The 21,299-nt window shown below is 42.8% G+C and overlaps 1 protein-coding gene across 1 annotated transcript in view; it reads right to left on the bottom strand.

Moving 5' to 3' along the window:
• Window positions 1–1,587: 1,587 nt before the first annotated feature.
• Window positions 1,588–21,299, bottom strand: part of LOC112994496 (urea transporter 2-like) — a 320,633-nt gene continuing 300,921 nt past the window's right edge. Inside the window, exons 13-21 of the mRNA XM_064502569.1 lie at window positions 17,978–18,119; window positions 12,092–12,254; window positions 11,206–11,395; window positions 10,690–10,818; window positions 9,353–9,545; window positions 7,170–7,317; window positions 6,433–6,567; window positions 5,404–5,453; window positions 1,588–4,702 (exon numbers count right to left, since the gene is read on the bottom strand). Coding sequence (XP_064358639.1) covers window positions 4,526–4,702; window positions 5,404–5,453; window positions 6,433–6,567; window positions 7,170–7,317; window positions 9,353–9,545; window positions 10,690–10,818; window positions 11,206–11,395; window positions 12,092–12,254; window positions 17,978–18,119 — 1,327 coding nt within the window. The 3' untranslated portion in view covers window positions 1,588–4,525. The remainder of the gene's footprint in view (window positions 4,703–5,403; window positions 5,454–6,432; window positions 6,568–7,169; window positions 7,318–9,352; window positions 9,546–10,689; window positions 10,819–11,205; window positions 11,396–12,091; window positions 12,255–17,977; window positions 18,120–21,299) is intronic.

The following is a 21,299-nucleotide window of genomic DNA, read 5'->3' as shown; positions in this document are numbered from 1 at the left end:
GAATTATTAAGGCTTCCAACTGCTGCTTAAACACTTCCCTTTGTTGCATGGGAGCCAGATTACTTTGGTGTATCTATATGTTTGAGAATAAACGGAGAGAGAGAGGTTCTTAAGTCATTGGAGTGTTTTCACTTTCCAAGTTATACTCTCTCCCTATCTCATAAAATCTCAAGGGAAGCTGAACTACTGGTAACGAAAAGAGGGCTTTACCAACTGAGGATATAGTTCTGTAGTAAGGATTTGAGAATTACAAAAAGAAAGCATCAGAAGGATGTTCATTTGTGACTAATAATTCTCTTGCCATACTAGCCTTTGCCATGCTTGGACTCTGAAGGAAGGGGAAGTATTCAAGTATTTCCTCTGAATACATAGCTCCACTTTCTCATTGTTGTGCTCTTTCTTAGTAGGTGAATTATTCCTAGTGATGGCCAAATTCTGTACCAGTTTATCCTTTATACTGAATAGCAAGATTCAAAAGATTAGATAATGTTTTTTTTTTTTTTTTTCATGTACAGCATGGTAAAAAAAAAAAAAATCCACAAAACAACAAAACCTTAGATCCAGGAGAATCAGATGAAGGAGATTGTATTGTTACATGTCCCCAAATTTGGGCATCTAAAATAATGTTGTGCTGCAGCAAACGCTTGTAACTCCTGGGTTCTGGTCCTGCCTTGGCAGCTGACTCGGGTTTGATCTTCAGGTCATGCAGGCCAAACGCTTCCTTCCAGTTCAGCCTCACCCAGGGAATGAGCATGTTTGCTGCACTGCCAAATCTTTGCCTCTTCTGCACTTGCCCAGCTACTAGTTTGCCAAGGTGTGAAGAAATGAAGGCTATAGCCCATTTCTTGGTGCTGCTGCGGGGATGTGCTGGGCTCCGTGAGGAAGTGATGCTGTTCTAGCAGGACCAGAAGAACCAGTTCTGCCAACAGCAAGCTGCTGATCAGCACCCTGTTAATGTTTGTCTGAATTTCTTTCATTTGCAACTCCCCTCCCCTTGCCTCCATCTCTGATCCCCCCACCCCTCCAAGACATGAAACCTTCTCAACCAGGAGAAGCAGGCTGAATCTTTAGCAGGCAGCCCTGGAGCTCGAAAGCCACCACTCCCATGGTCTACTAGGGGAGAGGGGGGAGGACCCCAGCCAGACCTGCAATGCAAGGGTGTTCGGCTACAGCTGGGGCTAGCGGGCCACTGAGCCAGAGCCAAGTGTTGGGTGGCAGGAGACACACAAGTGTCTGACAGTGGAGGTTGAGGCAGAGTTATTTTACATGGAGCTGGGAGTCTTGAAGATGGTTATATACATTAGATGTAGAAGCAATGAGACTGGCTTGAGAAATTACAGTAAAGGAGTTCATTTGATTTTGACTTTTGGATGAAATCTGTTTTCCAAGCAGATGTCAGTGTTTTAAGTGGCTGCTTTTTTAAAGTTGTTTAATGCAGTGAGATTTTTTTCACTATGTGATGCTTGCACTGGGAAGAAGTAGTCCAGAAAGGAACCTAAAGAAGTCCTACCCCATGGAAGTGTTTCTTATGGTTCTGATATTGCTTATATTTATGTATCAAAACCAAGGATGCAGAAAGAATGCTTGAAAACATCAGTGATTTGTGAACTCTGAATAGTATTTATTTGATATACAGCAAAAAACCTTACAGAACAGTTTCAATAATAAGATAAATTAGTCCTGTAAGAAAAGACTGGTAGGAACGATATTGGGAAAAAGCATGATATGCATATTCTGACCAAGTGATAACGTGTGACAAGTTACCAAATAAATGTTACTCTGCACAGGGTTAGGGGAAGACTTTGAATTCTCTGGATAGCATTGAATGAAGAAAGAATTCTGAATGATGTGTGAAGTCGTACTAATGGCTGAGACATGGCCTTGCTCTTTTGTTGTTTTTCTTTTCTGTATGTGTGGTTCCTCTACAGTACTGCTAAAATGGTCCTGTTGCTCAGCAACAGCAACCTGAAATAGCACCAGTCAAAGAAACTGTGCTGATTTACACTGGTCATAAAGTGTGTACTCTATACTAGAGTGCAGATTTTGACATATGAATGAAACAGCCTTTGCCTTTAGCCTCTTGCATTAGCCTCGGCCCCTCTCTCTGGGGCACGTGTCCCTGACAAGGGAGATTTCAGTTTAGACACCAAAAGCTCTCCTTTTCGGTGAGAATTTGACAGATATATAGATGCATTCCCTGACCGAATCTAACCCCAATCTAGGGGTCCAGTGACTTCCCTAGGAACTGGATCAAGTCCTTATGTCCTGCTCGCAATGAGTTTTTCAGCCTTGACTACTTCTAGAGGCACAACACTATGCCTTCAGCTAACTCTACCCCTTGTTACAGAAGCAGACTTTGCACTTGTACATTAAAGTTACTGATGCAGCCAAATGCCTTAAATATAATGCATGGAAGTTTCCCAAATAGCTGGAGCCTCCCCCTCTCACCACTGATTTCATAATTTTATTTTCCAACATCTTCTAGACCATTTTGATGTAACTTAAGAGCTATCTGTCTTTGGAAGTGCTCAGTGATGAAAAATAGAGGAAAACTTGCATCAAAGTGAAAGATCTATGAGTATTTTTTTAAATTAACACCACAAAATGTTATGTAGATATTTACCAAGGAAAATGTAGCAAATGGTACATCTTACAAGCGATCTCTGAAGTGGCATTCATAAAGAAATACTGTCAGACATTTGAAAACCTAACACTTCACCAGAAAATACTGCCAGCAGTTCATCCCAAATATTTTTCACTCAGATCTTTCTGGTGTTTATAAAAGACATTTTCCTTTCTTAGCCTCCTAAATCAGTTGCTGTATTCACAATCTACTTTTTATTTACCCTGCCACATGAGGAACAGATTTTGATCTGCTTTCCCATGAGCAACATTACTGCATGTAGACTAATGCCAACTGAAGGACCTGAGCACAGAGGAAAGTATTTGTGGTGAAGATGTCAGAATCCAGCTCATATTCTTTGGTTGGTGACCCATTTATCTGTTTCTGCTGCATAGCTAGTTTCAGCACCAGCTATGCATTTCAGAAACCCAGATTGGAAGCTGAACGTTCACTGACCATGGAGTCATGGTGGTCTGTGTCCATGAAGTCCATTGCATGAACTATGGTAGTTTATTACCTGGAGTGGTCAGCTTCCTTATTGCCAGTCTTAAATTTATTTGGGATTTAGAAAAGGGAGGATGGTGACAAAGCAGGTTCACGGGCCAGGAAAAGCATGCTCATGGACTTGACTCATTTTGATGAGTTAAGCAGAAAGGTGGCTGAGATAACACCCACTGAGGTAGCCACCAGAGTCTGTTTTATGGGGTGCAAAGTCAACTTCCTCCTTTGCTATCTCCAGATCCTAAGAGTCCATGTGAGGGTAGTACACCACTTGTCTGCTGCAGAGTTCACCTACACTTATATCCTGCCATGAAGTTCTCCAGGACTGGCGTTATCTATGCTACAATCCACCAGGCCACTGCCTCTTCCCTTCAGTGACTTCAGCAACAGGCCGGGACATACACTGTTTTCCTGCTTGATGTTTGTATGTCATTGGGGGAAAGCTTGGGAAGGAAGGTCAAGGAGATCAGTTCAAATTAATTCTATTTATGGCACAGACTGAAAGGAGCCGTTTCATTATATAGGGATGGGACAACAATGACTTTGCTGCTGTCCCCTCCTTTTGCAACCCATGACAAAATCTGTTAAACAGCAACATGAGATTAACATAACATCAAGTTTTGATTTGTTTTTTTTAGGAAAAAGATTCTTTTCACTGGCATTTGCTTTCTTGGCCTCAAATTTACAGACTTTTCTCTGCAACTAGGTGGGCCTGAAATTTTTTTACGAAATGTTAGAGACTAGTGTAAACTAAAGCATCCAAAAGCTAGGGCTTTACAAACCCCCCAATTATTGAGATTTTTACCACAAGTCTTGCATGTATTAGTGACACTGTCCATAATTTATCTGTGTCCATCCTGTGTGCAGTGATTATTAATGGGCCTCTCTCTCTGCTAGGCTTGAGAGAGCCTCCAGGTAGAATTCTCCACCACCTATTTTCTACTTAGGAAAAGGCACTCTTTTTCCAGTTCTCTGCTAATATGAAGCTAAGACATCCTATTGCTGTGGTAAGCTGGTTTTAACCATAAATTAGGAGTCCCATCAGATGCCAAAAGATGTTCTATTCTTCATTGCTTTACACCTGATTGGTGTGACCTGGGTTTCATGACCAGAGTTTTCTTTTCAACTTCTAAGTCATTTCCCCACTACTTAAAATTCAAGTGTCTTTTTAAGCATATATGCTCTTAAATCATTACAGAGTGGTCTCGGGAGGGGTTCTTCCAACACAGCACAATTCTTTCTAAACAGGATGGAACAAACAAATGTGGAGGAAAAAGTCTCTTCACTCAGAAGGCAGCGATTTTTTTTGTCTTTTGACTTTGTAGCATGCAAATCACTTTTGGGGGAAAATACCTTCTGCTTTAGCCTTACACTCTGCAAAGTATCTCTCTTCTTGGGCCTTTATACCCCACAGCAAGACTTCTGATGTTTCTTCATCTTCAGATAATAAGCTCGGTTGGCTTCTGGATAGGTGACCTTGGAGAGGGGTAGCTTGTAGATGGCCGAGTTGTTTGTGGTTATTAACAGAAATGTCAGTGCAGACAAACAAAAAGACCAGGTTCCTGATGGCAGCCCAAACTGGAAAAAAATAAAAGAAACCCTATTTAACATGGGACTTTCTTTCATTTGATCTCTCAGCCCTTGAACAAAACTCAGAGCCGGGCAGCTTAGAATAAGCTTTCTTAAGGAAGCCTTGAATTGGTGTTGCATGGAGCATCTTCCCAGGGAGGCAGGATTTCTTAATGAGACCTTGACATTGTGTGTTAACCTATGGCATCTATCAGCTCTGGTGAGAGGGCTGCCTTCTCTTTATGAATCTTCTGTGATTTTGGATGGAGCTGAAATAGGAATGGATACCAGAAACATTCAGCTTTACCTTGGGCTGTTGTACTGACCACCTTTAGGCACTTGGGCAAAGCAATTAGAAACAAACTCAGGGTTTGTTCATACATGGTGGATGCCTTTCTCAGTTACTTCAGGCACAAAGTCTGGCCATGTAATTATGTTGGGGTGTTGAGGGCTGATCTGTGGAAGCTCATGTAGGCTCCGAGGATGACAAGTGGTAAATAATGATTGTAAGTGACCTGTTTCAGTGGGGACCGCAACAACCCCTTGGGCAGACTGTGTCCCCTCTCCTAGCTCTGTTCTGCCCTTGGCTGAATTGTTCTCCGCGTCTCAGTCTTTTGCCTCATGAGCCAGGAAAACATACAAAGTGTTCAAATCTGTATTCGGAAACAAGACCTTCCTATTGTGTTGTACTGAGCTAATAAACTACTTACCATCGCCAGCATATTAGCCAGTGTCGCTCCCAGATAGGCACTAAAGAGTGCTGTAAAAAGAAAGATGATTCCCGGTGAGTTCAGTTGCTCATAGCATTGAAGAGACTGGAAAGGACAAACATCTTGAGCAAGCTCTCACACTGCCTCGGGTAACTCCCTCCTTCTGCTTAATCAGTATTTACAAATCTGTCTGGGTAGTCCCCTCTTAAAACTTGCCTTTGCACAGAGTGTCCCCTTCAACCTGGAGCCCGCGGAAAGGGCAAAGCAGAAAAAGAGGTGGAGTAATGAAAAATGTGACTGTGGAAACGGAGGCTTTTGAAACGTGCTGATGTGGAAAGTATGTAGCTTGATGGATGGGGTTAAATAGGGAAATAACCCTTCCACCCACATTTATCCTGCCTTCAGGGCTAGAAGGTGGGTCAATGAGATACAAAGCTAAATCTGTTTTATATGTGCACTGAATGAGCAATAGTTTCAGCCCCGGCTCTCCGTGATATTGAAATTTCATATGGAATTGCCTTATAAATAATTCTTCAATCATTGTGTGCCTCACGCCTCTGGTATCCATTTCAATAGAGTTAGGAAACTGTACTGTCTAATTTCAGATGCAGGCTGATCTTTAGCTCCAGTTTTCTAAAGGGTTAGATATGCCCTTCTCCAAAGAAGGAGTCTGAGAATGTATCTTCATTGACAAAGACCAACGTGATGCATCCCGCAACACCAAATGAACACATTTTACATCTCAGAAAGAAGCATCTGATTTCAAAGATCTTAGTTGATCAGCTTCCATTGATGATTTCTTTTGTTTTGAATGTAATACTTGGCTGAAGGCAGTTGCACTGTTTTTATTTTGTGAAGGTATGTTATAGCAATGGCTCTAACGTCCAGCTCAATTGTTTGTCCATCTCAGCTAAGTCCATCTGTCTGTCTAGATGTGACCATCTGGCTTCAGCCCACCCCTAACATAAACGCATCCTGTATCTCTTCAAAAGGAAATACAGCAGTAGTGAAAATCCACAGGGTACGTACCACAAGCAATTGCCAGCAAATGTGTCTGCCAGGTGAAAGCGTAGAACATGCCTCCGATTGCGATGCAAGACAGGGAACTGTTGTAATTCCACAAGCCAGAGTAGATTCTGCTAAAAGGTGTTGCTAAGCTCAGTGCTGTAAAATAAGTCAAAGACGTGTCATTCCTTGGCCAAAGAGATAAAAGCAGCTGAGAAACAGAGTGAATCCAAGTTTTCCAGGGCTGAAGCTTGCGTACATGCACCAAGTTCCTATTTGTAGTCAGGTTGTTACGATCTAAGACTAAAGCCACTTTAATCTAGTGCAATCGCTCTGGACTTTCCCTGGTGTGGCTGAGCTGAATTTGGCCCTATGATTTCAGTGGAAGATATATGGGTGAATGAGGATACATTTGAACTGTAAATGCATCCCTGAGGCCTGCACATTCAGACTCATGGCTGTGGCTTTTATTAAACGGCTCCTAAAAACATCAGAAGGTGTCCAGAAATGAAGTATTTCATGATAAAAATTCATTTTAACCAAAAATACATTTTTTTCTTCCCAACATTTCCACTGCCGTAAAATGAGTTAAGAAAATGGGGAAGTCAATCAAAAGAATTTTTAAGGCAGAAGTCTATATACTTTTTCAAGCCTTCATTTTCCAATGGAAAAAACATTTGTGACTGTAAATGTTCCAGTCACTCTAGTTCTTTTATTCTCTGTGCTTCTGTATAAATCTGTGACAGATATCAAATCTTTACCTGCCAGCATCCCCACTGCTGATCCAATTGCCGCATGCAGACAAATGAGTGGAGAAGAGATAAATAGAGCAACCAGGAAAATTCCCCCAGTCCAGGGGTTATCGCAGCCATATATCTGACTAACGCCGACCGGAATGGATTGGAGCAGCTGCAAGAATGAAAAAAGGATAATTTGTTATCTGCTTTGTTGATTCATTTTTTTGAAAAACCTAGTTTTCTTGGCCACTTTCAACCTAATTTGACTGAATGATAGAAGTTCTGTTAAGTTCTGGAGGTTTTGTAAAAATAGCTGGCTGGATAGAAGAAAAAGACAGACTTTTAGTGCCTATAGCAGCAGCCTGTGCTACCACACCTCAAAAAATCCAACTCAGTACATCAGCCTTGATACCAAGGGAATCTGGCTTCAAATGTGCTCTTGAGGGGATTCCGTGTTATAATAATTCACGGCCTAGAAACCCCTGCCAGAAAAATGGATTTGGCCCCACTTTGGATGGATGAGAAGGGAAATTACTAAGTGCTCAAAGTTTTATCTGATGTCCTGTCAAATTCACTGATGGGTCTCCTTTCGCTTAGCAACAGAGCAGTTATTCTGGGCAGTTGACTCAGGGTGAGATGGAGCTGTTAGTTATTGCGACTCTCTGTCACATATTCATGTGTTTTTCATCCCACAGAGCTACTTCTTTGTTTTCCTCTGTAAACCTAGCAATAGGATGTGTTAATAAGTAACCCGAAAGCCTTCTGCCTCATGATAGACATTCACTTTATGCATCTAGTCTTGCCCACAGCATTACACCTCTTTAATTAGGTAGCTCTCTCTAGTAATTATTTTAAAGAATAAACTCGGACAGACTGTGACAGCATCCGGAGTACAGGCCTGGTTCATATTCAACATTTGCTGGATGCGGTCTCACTTTCCAGAGTGTAAGTGGAAAGTTTGTACAGTTCTAGGGAGACAGCATGGCATTTCCACAGGGCTTTAATGAAAATAAGTAATGCCTTGTTCCTTCAGCTGGTATTAGTAGTTCCTCAGCCAGATTTTTGGTCTCTGATAATGTCAAAGGTAAATATCTCCCATTAAAGGACTCAGAAGGGCTTCTTTATTGACTTTACATGTGCTGTTGACTTTGTCTTGGCCATTTCCACAAGTTGTTATGGAGCATGACAATGAATGTAGGAGATAGAAGTGCTTGGGTAGATGATGTCTTTGAAAAGGTGTTCACCTCTAGGTGGGCAGATCAGAGGATGAGAACACCAGTATGGCTTCGCCAGAATTACAAGACTTTCCAGGTTAGGTTATATCTATTTGTATACCTGAGACACCCTTGGGATTCTCTAGGAATATGAATGCATGAGAGTTGCAGAGTTGGTGGGACAGAGTCCTACTTGGTTACAGCATAGAGGTGATTTTGAGACACTCTTCCTCAAAATGTTCTGTTCCACCCATGTGGAATAGTCCATTTATGGTCCCAATAAAATTATCCATCATAGATAAAGATCCCTTTAGAAATTTCACCTATGTCTATTGCTGTTTAGTGTCAATTAACTTCCTTTTCTTAATAACTCCCTTTTCTTAATCACAACTGCTTAAAATAGTCCACTGAGCCTTAGAGGGAAAGTTACTACTCTAGTATCCATGTTGTTTACTGTGGTATGCAGGAGAATAAAATACTGCTTTGGATAGGCCCCTTTTGAGTATTAGCTAAAAATATATGGATATGTGCCTGCATCCAAGTTTGTAATAATTCTGTCATAGTAGTATCTACATGCTCGTTGCTTAACAGAAAGATTGCATTTTGATGCGTTTTTGAAAACACAACACTTTCTGTGTAGAACACTAAAATTAACCTATGAGTTAACGGGAGTCTCAGCATAACCTGAGCTATGGACTCATGACCAGTATATCCACAGTAATATAATTAGACTTCAGAGGCTCTTCAAAGATTATAATAGATACATTTAGATCCAATTGTAAACAAAAGATACCAGATACTAAAAAGATTCTCTTTCTGAAGCTATCAAAAATGTCAATTCTTAGAGTCAACCTTTATGTATTGGATAATAGCTGTTTTATAAATGCAACCTTGTATTGCCAGGCCCTATCGCAGTAATGTAAAGGAAGGTAATATGGCCCTATAGTGGATTTCTTTGTAAATGGAGAAGGCTGTATTTTTAGGGAATCCTACCATTGGCACTTCAGCATCAGTCCAGGTGATGTTGGGTGTTGTTGTTGCAGGCTGAATGAGAGTTGTAGGGAAGAAGAGGTTATGGGGTCCTGAGGCAGCCAGATAGAGAGTCAAGGCCAAGTTGAAAGGCAAGGTGAAAACAGGCAGATCCCACTTACTGAAGACTGAGCCTAAAGCACTGGTGAAAATGGGGCTGAAAGAAGAACATAATGATCTCACTAGGAGCTTGTGATCACAAATGACTCAGTAACTCTGCTAGGCAAAAGAAAAAAAAATATTTGGACAACTGAAGGAAATTCGTTTTGTCCATTTTTTTTTCTTAGAAGCTGTTTGATTTCGTCACTCTTTCTGACAGTGAGAGATATGTTAGGGTCACTCTGCAAATTTCATACCCTTCCCAGGGCATTTCAGTTAGCAGTGTGGGTTCCTGTCATGTTTTGCAATACGATATTGTGTTTAATTTGGTGACCATGAAGGGGCCAAGATCCTGTTGGTGTGAACTGGTGAAGCTCCAGTGATTCAGAGGAGTTATTCCCCAGCTCAGTCTCCATGCTTAATTTTTCTTATAGTACTTGAAGTGGATTGAATTTAGGACACCAGGGCCAGGTCTGAGTGAACTGCAAAGAAGTGTCCTTGTTTAAGCTTATGATTCAGGGTCATCAGAAGGAAATACTGGCATCGAAAATATGCTTGTTACAGTGAGTATAGAACTACATGAACTTCAGTCAGACCAGTGATCTGCATGGATGGTTTAGTAATCTCCAGCCAGACATCTGGGGCTCAAAGACCAATTTTCAAAATTCTTCCTGTCCAACTACCCAACAGAGTATGGTGTCACATATGTGAGTAAAGCATTATTAGTTGTTTGTTTTCTCATGAGCATCAACCATCATCTTAGAACTACTGAGCAGCTTTTGTAACTCTGTACCCAGAGCAGTAAATTTTCATGACATTTTTATATGGTGGCTTAAATAGATGAAGTACTTGTGGTTGATGGTGGCAGGGAATGGTGAAAATTATGTTTCTCTTGAGACAAAAATGAATTGATGCATCACAGCAATATGGCTAACATGTAAGGCATTGAATGACTATGGTTAACCATCAATTTTCCGTATGGCCTTTGGATTTATTTGCGATTATGTGTGTATTTCATTTGTTTTGGGCTTACATTCAGGTTTAAAAGTACAGATAATGATACAGTTTTAGAAGCGCAAGTATGCCAATTATGTTTCTTTTTCATTTGGATCCTGCAAAGCACAGCAAAAAAATATGATGGCTCAGTCTCAGTTCAGAGAAACAGGGACTAGAATAAGAAGCTGAAGAGATGTGCGACTTACCACGTCATGGACACCAGTGCCACTGGGAGTAGAAGCCACCAGTGGTAGTCTCCCTTAGCAGAGAAGACAGCCATAAGCAATCCCACCAAGACCCCGTTGTAGCCATACAGGCCTGCTGCTATGGCCGATCTGTGTGGAACAAAACCCGATCATCTTGAACTCTGCTCTCCCGCAAGTGCTGTCCTCACATCAGACCATTCCTCCACATGCACAGTCGTGATTCTGTGTGGTGATGATGACCTGCCACATTTCATGCACTGACCTGCAATCTCACACGCTTGAGTTACATGTCTTCTCAGCCTCGACTACTCCTTACGCATTTATGCAGCCTGGCGTAGCACTGCAGCTGTGTGCCCTGTGTCCCTACGTGCCAGAAGAAGCTGGTTGGAAGATCTGTCTGTTCCTAACAGTTTTAGCTAAGGCTAAACTCATGCTTTTCATTGATTTCACTTGTTTAACACCTATGTCAGTATTGAAGTGACAGTTTGATTTTCATGGAGCAAAGGATGAACTTACCTGTCCTGGCCCAGAATAAGTGCTGTTAAAGTTGAGACAACTGTTCCCAAACAGCCTGTGAGTGTCCACCAAGGATTCTGCACCAGGAAGCCAGCAACTATGATAAGCCCACTAAGGGGATTATTGATAAACATCACCTGGGATATCCCACGCAGCACCCAATCAATAAACTGGATCATGAGAGGTTTATCTGGAAGAGAACAAATTAAATAAAAAACCAAAAAAGCACAGATGAGACTGATTTGGGATGTTTTTTTTGAAACTCAAGAAGTTTTGGCAGTGGAGCTTGGCAGCACGAATGAAGCGATGAATCAACAAGACTGTAAAAGCTGACCAGGATTTATTATGGTCTGTAGTAAGTTTTGCAGCTGGAAAGCTGGGATGAACGGTGTGGTTGCCAGAGTCCCCTGTTATAAAGTACACTGGACCAGTTTCATATGAACTGGCTAATTTATGACGTCTGTGTCTCATGGCAAATTGTGCGACTATCCCATTGCTGATTTATTATGGGGACCAAACACACCTACCTGCGTGTAATTTAACTTCACAGTAGCATTAGGCTTGACAGAAACTACTCAGCTGAAAGGAGAGGGAATGTTATAAGGAATGACAGAACACAGAATAAGCATTCTGGGCTATGTTCCCTCAGACAAAATTCACATTATACATAGCATGTTGGGAGGTAAATGTCATCTCAGTCATCTTCAAGGTTTAAGCAGTGTGTGGCTCTCTGTACAAAGCTGAGTTTCTTCTACAAAAATGAAATAAATCCAGGCAGTTGTTTCTGTTCCACTCCAACTTGAATCATGTGGTTGAGAAGTTACTTATTATTCCTTTGATACAGTTCTTTGGAATCCCCTAATTAGTTACAATGAAGTAGGTTTACCTTTTATCCAGCCTCCAAATTCCTTCATGTCCCCAGTGATGTAGCCAACAGCTTTGCAGACTCTCTTTCCACCTTTGCTCAATGGATTCTGCTTTCTTGGCTTTTTTTCTCCCTTGGTTTCTATCTTAACGTCAATGCTGTTTTCCATGGTGGTGTTCTGAGCCTTTGGTGGAATTCATGGAAAAAAATGACATTACATTACAATGCCCCTGTTCTCCCCACCACTCATTATTGCTACATACTGGAAACGGGCCGCCTGGTGAAAAGGTGTTTTCAAGAAGGGCAGGATTTCGTTAGGAGACACTGGCTCCCTGGAAGTGGACTCTCAAGACTTATTGTGATGGTGATTCCACCACATCTAGGAAGTTGTTTCAATGATTAAGTTTCCCCTGCTGCTTAAGCCATATTTCCAGTCTGAGTTGATGTAGGTGCTTCTTGCAGCCATCAATAATAGGTACTTAAAGCTGGGCTCATAGGTCTTTACATGGTCACCTACTGAGGGCAGTTCAGCCTTTCTCATGAGCATGGGCTTAGCTTGAAGCTTGTTTGCGGTGCCTCACTGTTACTTACATACCTACTTAAATTTTTTTGCTCCCTTTAATTGTATTTTAGCTGCCTTATCTTCAGAAGTGCCAGGCACTGATTTCAGAGATTATAGGCCATATTTAGAGTGCTTATTTCCATTCTGCTTTAGTCATGATGCCTTCTCTCTGTCAGTCACCCAGTAGGCTTGCATGTTAGGTGGCCTGTGCTGGCTCTTTTGCTTCAGCGTAAGACAAGATAGGTGACCACGTTTAGGCACCTGTAATAAGTAACCCCCAGGGACTGATGAAAGACTTACTAAGTTTAGCAGACACTATATCAAGCCTTAAGTAAGGTAGGGGAGCATTGTAGGCTGAACAGAGGTGTTTAACATTAATTTAGGTTCTTGAGGGTGTCTGAGGCACACAAGGCTGACAGTTATGTTGTCCCTTTCGGGACCTGTGCTCTTTGGAGTAACAGCTGCTGGAATACCCTTGGGTATTTCATACGGCTCTAGGCAACTACACTCAGACCCCTGGATCAGACCCTTACATCCAACTTTAAACACTGGGTTTTTAAAAATGTCTCATAGCCAATTCCTCATTTGTTTAAGAAGCAATTCTCAATATTGAGCCAGAGAATTAAAAATGGCCAAACCCTGGAGTGTATTCAGTTTCCTGAAGAATCAGACTAATTTTTGGTAGTTGGCAGTGCAAAGAAAACCTGAGACAAAGTGCGTTGTTGAATGAATACAAAACTAGAGCTGCATCAGTTTTGACTGATGAGTAACAGCTTGTGTGAGAAATAAAGAATTTAGGTTGTGAGTTGATAGTCTAAATCAGATGATATAAGCACATAACTATTGGAATTAGATTTCGATTCTCTTGCAACTTCAGTATAAGCCTTCTTGGCGGCTGGGGAAGAGAATTCATACTTCAAAAATATAGGGACTGATTACTTAAGCTAAGGCAGCCTCACCCCTGGGTGTTGCTTATGCAGATCTAAAACACATGGTTAAGCGGTTTTGAGTCTGGTTGAGGGAATGGCTGGTTAACATACACCTTGGCCAATTTCTTATTATATATTATTGGAGGGATGGTAGTGACAGTTCATGAAGTAGAAAATATTTGCACAGATAATAAATGAAGATTTTTTTGTTTCTGGAAGAGCCCAGTTACTGCAAGCATAGGTTCCACAAGAAAATGGCTGAAGACAGCACCACTAGGTAGAAGGGTGTGGAATTTAACTGTGGATAGAAACAATAGATAAGGAGCTTAAATAGAGAAGGAAGAGAAGAAAAGATGAGAGTGTTGCTAGGGATAGTTTCTCAGTGCTAGAAGGCTTTTCCCTGGCTCAGTTATAATTCATTACCTTGATTCATTAACCTTCGCTTTTCTCATATTTTATTCTGAAATAATGGAATAAGTGAATTGGGTGCACTTTCAGTTAAATCAAGTAGCAAAAATTTCCAGCCAAGATAAATGCTGTTCATTGGTGAAAGTGCATTTATATTTTCAATTTAAAGAATCTCTCTCTTTATCTGACTTATGCTTTCTATGTTGCTAATTCATAAAAGCAAGGGATGCTGCATTTGCATTTGCAATTCCGAAGATATGTTGTGTGTCCAGTGCTAGCATACCTCGTATGCTTCCCTGCATGCTGAGTGGGAGCTGTTTGCGCTGTAGGAATTTGGAGATGTTCTGCAGCTTGGAACATAATGTGCACGCGAAGAAATGTCAGAGCCATTGTCTGGCCAACTTGCACAGTGGAGAAGAGAATGGATCATGTTAGAGGCCCTCATTCACTGATACACATACTTGTTGCTTTGCCACAGGAAGGCACTTAAGTGCACACTTAAATTCCCAGTGAAGCAACATGAATTCATGGCTTTACTAAATCAGGGCCAGAATGAACTGGAAAGGACTTCTCCTGTGGTGAACATCTGAGTGGAGATTCTTTTCTTGTTCACGCAATTTTGTTTCCTGAGATTTATAGTAATTGCACATAAGCCCCTGTGAGATGTGAAGCCTTTCATCTGCTATTGAGATGCTGTTTGGCAGTGACCTGGGCTGTGCTGCCAAGATGGAAATTGTGTAGGGCCAGTGTCAGTACTGCACAGCACAAGTCTGAGTCTGGAGAACTCCTTTGCTCTGGATTTTCACGAGCATCAGCTCAACGCACTTGGCATGGCAAGAAGACCAGGTGACCAAGTGAGTCACTGCCACCATCCTGGCCTGAACTTCACCCCCAGTGAAGGCTACATTAAAGCTCTTCATACCTATTCTTCCAGAGTATTCAATAGTGGACTTGGTGGGAGATCATGGGCATGTTCTGGCCAGCAGTGCAGCCTAAACTCACATTCATTATGTCCCTGTCCGTCAAGTGATGTGTCTTTCAAGAGTAGGCTATTGGAGGGATCTCATATATTTCTCAGAGAACTTTGGGTCGCCATTTCTATTAGTTTATACGTGCTGAAGGGGAAGAAAATCAGTGTGAAACATACCCATCATCTGCAGAGCTGCCTGGTATGTAACGGTTAGGCTAAGAGCGTGCTCAGTTTCAGGTGGGGTCTTCAGGACACTGTAAAGTGCCAGATCTAACCCACTGGCTTCACTGCCACCCCGAATCACATCCCAGACTCAGAGTGGTGACTGTCTTCCTGCCTGCGGTGGTTCGGCTATCACCACTGCAGTGGGGGCTTTCTCACCATGGCTGGGGGTAGGCAAGATCAGCTCATTTTGCACAAGATTCTTGGATGATTTGCATTTTCCCTTCATGGGATTATTGCCCTAGATGATTGCAAGCACCTACATTAGAAAGTATCAAAATGTGTATCTGCTTTTTGTCCAGAAACTCTTATTTGTCTAGAAACACAGACTATGGAGGACTTAAGCTACCTCTACTTAGTGGACAAAAGAAAGCAGAAGGGAGCAGTGAGTCATTTGGAAACCAACATCAGGCAAGGTAGAAAAGGATTTTTTTTGGGCATTTTTAATGACTTGTGACATTATAAGAAGCAGTAACTGCCACAAATGCTCAGACCGAAGGTCCATTAACACATTATCTTGTTTCATGGAGTGGCTAATAGCAGCTATTTAAAAAATAATGTAAGAAACAGGGAGTTAATCCTTCAAATGGTGTCTCATCCCAGCTGTTGACTCTAGAACAATGGAGATGTTCAGAGAAGTTTAAGACGGTGGTGCCTGAATTTAAAGTTAAGCTGAAAAGTGTGTATTCTGATGGGCATTGCATGAAGGCAGTCTACGGCAGATCTTTTAAAGACCTGCCATTAAAGCTAAGTTAACATTGGTTTTCAGTGTCCAAAAGTAGGCTTTTCTTCTTGATGCAAGGAAGAGGAAAATGGAAATAATTGTGAGAGGACTATTCTGCTGGAACAGAGTGTTTTATTTTGGGGGAGGGAGGGGATGATATTTATATTTTTGTGTTCCTTATTTCCATCATTCTGTGAAAGTGTTTTTTGATCTCAGTTTCTTAACTCAGGACTGTGAGTTCTGTGCTCAGATACGCCGCTTTAAGTGCCCTACGTGTTCTTGCATAAGCTCTGGAGAGCGTCTCCAGATGTGCAGTTGGTAGGAAATCCAGTGTGGATTCCTGATGCTGATGCTGAAGTTTAGCGTGATAGAGGAGCAGCAGCACGACCCAGGCAGACAGCAGTCAGGATGTGATTCCGATCTCTGGGGTTCAAGTACTGATTTGTGCTGTGGGGTAAACGCAACGTAACCATTTCAAACTATTTTAGCATGGTGTACCATATAAGTGAGAGCTAGATGTGGGGTGCTGTTGCTCTTCCCCAGTGATTCCAGAAGCTTGTGGCCCCTCTGACCTAGAAAACTTTGTGCCATTGGAAAAGTATCTCTTTGCCTTCCCCAGTGAGGTTGTTCACATAAGCAAGACCAAGAGTTTTTCAGCTACAAGTATCTAAATGCTTTTGTATTGGCTATGAAATGGAACCCTTGAACATGGAACAGGAAAAAAAAATGTTTCTCATGTATGAAAAAGAAGTCATCACAGGGCCAAGAAGCCAATCTATTGATTTTTTTCTCATCTTTTCAGAGTTAATAACTGTCTGGTAGCAAAGAACTGATGTTATGCAACTTTGTGTCTCCCTAAATCAATTTCTTTTCCACTTGTGTACTTTTCTTCCATGTCACGCCATACCAACCGGCATCCCAGTAGTGCCTCATTAAAGCTGCAGCCCAGCAAACTCCATGCTGGTGCTGCAGCCCTGCAGCGTCTGGCCTGCAAATACTTTTTTATCCACTTGTTGAAATTGAGACAAGCCCCGGACACATTCATTGAGTGTTTGGCTGGTATAGGAACAGAGGCTTTTATTTGGCTTATTATTTCAACACTCATAGGTAATTCTGATTTCCAGCTTGGTGCCTGTGTCACTACGTGTTGGTCTTTTGTCCCCGAAAATGCAGCAAAGTTATCTAGTGCTGCCTGCTCCTGGCTGGAATTTTCCTCCCTCTCTGACAAAATTCAAGTAATTCTTGGTAAATCAAGAGGATTTGAATCAACATGCGGTATTTGCTTGCCCGAGCGGCTGCTGCCACACAATCGCAGGCATTGTACCTTGCATTCCCAGAACTGTTCCCGTGCAGCGCGCAGCCAGCCAGCGCTGGGCGCAGCGTGGTTTTAGAGGAATTCCTGCATCTGAGTACAATAGGAGGAAAGGGCCGGATTCTCTCCAGCTCTGATTTCAGCACAGCCTGTGCAATTACTAGCGGTTGAGTAAAGCTGGATAGGTATAAAGTGTTGTGTCGGGTATACGAACGCATGCATGCGCAAGCTCATTTCCTAAAGCAAAGAGATTATAATGCACTTGACCCCTGCTGAAGAGTTCAGGATTTGCCCCAGAAGATACATTTCAAAGCATTAGTTCAAATGGGAAGCTCATCTCAGATTCAAATGTTCATTACACCCATTCCCATTTCGATTTTCAGAGATTGGTCTCTGTGACAGAGAAGTCCAGAGATCCTATCACATTAACTGCATATTATTCCTATCTGGGCATTTTTCATTGTGCAAAATAGAAAGGCAGTGAAAGGAGATGGTAGAGAATTCCCGTGTTTTTCTCAAAGTTTCAGCCAACTGGGCTAAGAAATACTAGTAAGTCCTCAGCCTGCTAGAAAATTCCTGATAATTAAGATCCCTGTGACTTTCCCTAACCTCAGTGTTCCTCATGAGCCTGCCCTAGCTGCTTTCATTCGGGAGGACGGTCTAAACGCTGTTTGTTTTGTGTTTTGGTGCAGGAGAAAGACTCAGAGATAAGTAAGTCAGTCAGTAACGTGGTACAGGTTTATTGCTGTGCATTAAAAGAAGCGAAGAAAGTATGCTTACCTTCTTGATGAGTTTGGGGAGAGCTGTTGCTTTGCTGGGCAGTGCAGAAGGGCTACGATAGAAAAAGAAAATACCCCACCAACTTATATAGGCTAGCATGGCTCCTGTCCTGATATTACTAATTAGTTTGTTTCTCCTCCCACTTTGCGAGCTCCAAACACGTCAAGAAGGTTCCCGCTTGAATTCTCCACCTTTCCTCTTGTTTTGTCCTTGGTCTCTTGCCAATAGCCTCTCCAAATGTCCTCTTCCCTGCTGCTTTTTTTGTTTTTTATTTTTTTAACTAAGTCTCTTTTAACCCAGTCTTTTCTCCTCCTTCCGCTTAAAAGGACTCTGCCTCTAAGTCTTCAAAGCAGACTCACAGAGGACCTGAGCTAGACCTTGCCAGTGTTAATCTCCTCAATCAAGACAACTCAGCATCCTTCTGTCTCCGCACGAACATTGTTGTTGGCTGTATAGCGGAGGGGGAAACCAACAGCAAAAACATTGGTTGAGGTGTCTCCACTGCGCAGACTTCAGAGCCATGGTAATAATTTGGAGCAAGTCGTAGAAACTTTGCCCTCAGCCCACCCCTGAACTGGGAGTGCGCGTAGCAGTATATCGATTTGGCTGTGTTTCTGGGTAGCTTTCGGAGGCACAATTGTGTTAACACACTGGAACGATGACCTGCCTGCAAGTACCTGATGACCTTTCATTGTTTAATTGTTTTTTACCAGTAACTTGAGAAATTCTTTTTTTTTTTTTTGACCTGGCCTCCCTGGCTCGCTGGAGGAATCTGGAATATTAGAACTGTGGCATATTTGAGAGGTTTATAAGGCTGTGAAATAGCTGTGAAAGGCAGAGATGAGCCTGGAGAGGGAAGTCTTGAGAGAGCAAATTATACAGGAAAGGGCAGAGAAAAAGCTTGTGAACTTAAGGAATCTGTTATGCTAATTTAAACCGCTGTAGAAGAGCGATCGCTTAGAGAAGCGACCCTGAAATTTCACCCAAGTGCCGAAGTGAATAGTTTGTTGTTGAACCAGAACCCATCTAGCTTTATGGCTTTGCTTCCAGCTCCGTGGAAAGACAAGCTCAGCGTCTGTGTTAACTGAAATGATGTTATTCTCATTGTGTTCATTCCCAGGGTGCCTCGCTTTTGATGGAGATGTTTTTAACAGGAGACTGCATTCATTTTTTCTCAGCGCCGGGTTTCCGATAGCAGTTGTCAGCTTGGTAGTGCTGCGTGAGCAAGTCTGTCTCTAATCTCACAGGCACCAGTCTTTGCGAGTGAGCCAGATGCTGCCATCCACTGACTCTGCTCCCGGTAGTACGTGCTACATGAGATAAGGAGACGTTGCAGGGGAAGCGGCTTCGTTCCTATTCGGCGCAATTCTTTTTCTTTACTGTTCATTTCTCCTTGGGTTGCCTTTGCTTTCCTGCTGGTAAAACGAATCCTTGCATCTCAAAAGAAGGGAAATGCAGTGGGTAATTTAGGTGGGAGATCCTCACAGAGGATTTGGGCCTCTGGGAGAGATCTTGGATCAAGGTTTACACTTTATGTCTGCCACGTCTCAGGGTTGTTCAGGGCGCTGCCCGGCCTTGGTGTCATTTAAAAACAGCATCTTTTCTGCTGTCTGGGAAAGGGCCAGGGCTCAGGGAACGGCCGGCAGGCAGGGACGGCTGTTGGACTGCGCTACTTCCCACTGTAGCGTGCCTGCAGCAACTCTGAGTGCCCAGCAGACAAGGTTGTCCTTAGGGGAACCGGATTCAGGACTGTCCTGTCCAATTCTGGCACCTTAGAGAGGTTGTTGACACATTGGAGGGAATTCACAAAAAAGCCACGGGATCTGACATCTGGATTGGATGTCTTGTAATGACTCCCTGTTTAGCTTATCAAAGAGCTGGTTAATAAGTAACAGGATCACAGTCTGCTGATACCTATGTGGGAATGAGGTCTCTGATAGCAGCCACCCTGCGAACTAGAGGCAGAGGAGTGATGAGATCCATTGCCACGTGATGGATTCACTTGATTGTAGACACGGCCAACTCCTGGCACAGTTAACTACTGCTGCAACTGCCTTAGGGATTCCCTGAGGTTCAGACAAGATTGTTTTCTTCCCAAAAGGCCTGGGCCGCATCCCAGGTTGGGTGCTGGATTCAGGTGCTGGAACGCCTGCCCATGGCTGTGTGCATTACCCAGCCAAAATAATCCTAATTACGTAAATTAAGGACTGAAATTTGCTATACAACCAATGTAGAAAGGTGGGAGCCATGTAAAACTTCCCTAGAGTATTTCAGTCCAGTCCAAGTTAGATGCCCACCAACCTCCAGCTGTATGCAGGACAAGTATGAAGGACTCAAGTGCTGAGTGTCTGTTCCTGTCTTTTGGGGTTTGGGATTCAAGGTGGGGAGACAAAAATGACAGAGATCACTCTTAAAAAGGAGGAAGAAGTGTCATGTGCCTGTTCTTTACCATCTGCCCAGGGAGTGGGACACCTCAGCTCTGGGTCTGCCTGCATCCCTGAGGAACTGGACTTCCATTGCCACATCCCTGCAGTGTCCTAGCTTTCAGGCTGGGGAGTTTTGCACTACAGATTAAACAATGGAGGGAAATAACTCAGAGAGCAGAACCCACAGCACATCATTCCTGCTTAAAAGGCTCATCCCTGGCCTAAGACAGGCTTTCTATCACATTTTCCTTTTCTGCCCAAGTATTGCATTTCTGCATGCATGGTTTTGCTCCTGTTTTAACAGATGAGGTAGACCATGCTCATGTGCTGACTACTTGATAGCCTGGTAGCTGGAGTACCACTAGTTTGGGCTCCCAGGCCCCCTGGTCTGTGCCAGGCCTGGAAATCATGCAATGATGAGAACTGAGCCTACAGGTAACACATATGAGTGACCAGTGAGTTCTCTGTTGATTTTAGGCACCTGTGAAGACCACCTGTTGCTGAGGACAAGGCAGCTGGGGTTGGTATCTAGAACCTAAATCCTGCATGATTTAGGAGGGCTGAATCTGTGGCTTAACTCCACCTCTCAGCCAGTGAAGCTGGTTGATGCGTTTCTCTCTCTTCCCGTGCTCAGCGGGAAGATGTCTCTAAGAATGGCTCTTGGATTGAGCTGGTAGACACGGTCACAGGAGGGGTTGGTGGGTGGATTCCAACTGGACTCAAGGTAGATCTAGAGAGGCTCAGTTTTGCCAATACTTTAGTGACTCTGGGCATACAGAGGGAAGTGTTTAAGTGTCCAGGCAGCCTAAGTAGCAAATAGTTAGGGACTGTTGAGCCACACAGCATAGCACTGGACTATCCCAGAGAAATGCCTGAATGATCCCTGAGCATGTCAG

The sequence above is a fragment of the Dromaius novaehollandiae genome, chromosome Z (assembly GCF_036370855.1).
Source record: "Dromaius novaehollandiae isolate bDroNov1 chromosome Z, bDroNov1.hap1, whole genome shotgun sequence".
NCBI classification, from domain to species: domain Eukaryota; kingdom Metazoa; phylum Chordata; class Aves; order Casuariiformes; family Dromaiidae; genus Dromaius; species Dromaius novaehollandiae.
This window is presented reverse-complemented; position numbering and strand designations above follow the sequence as displayed.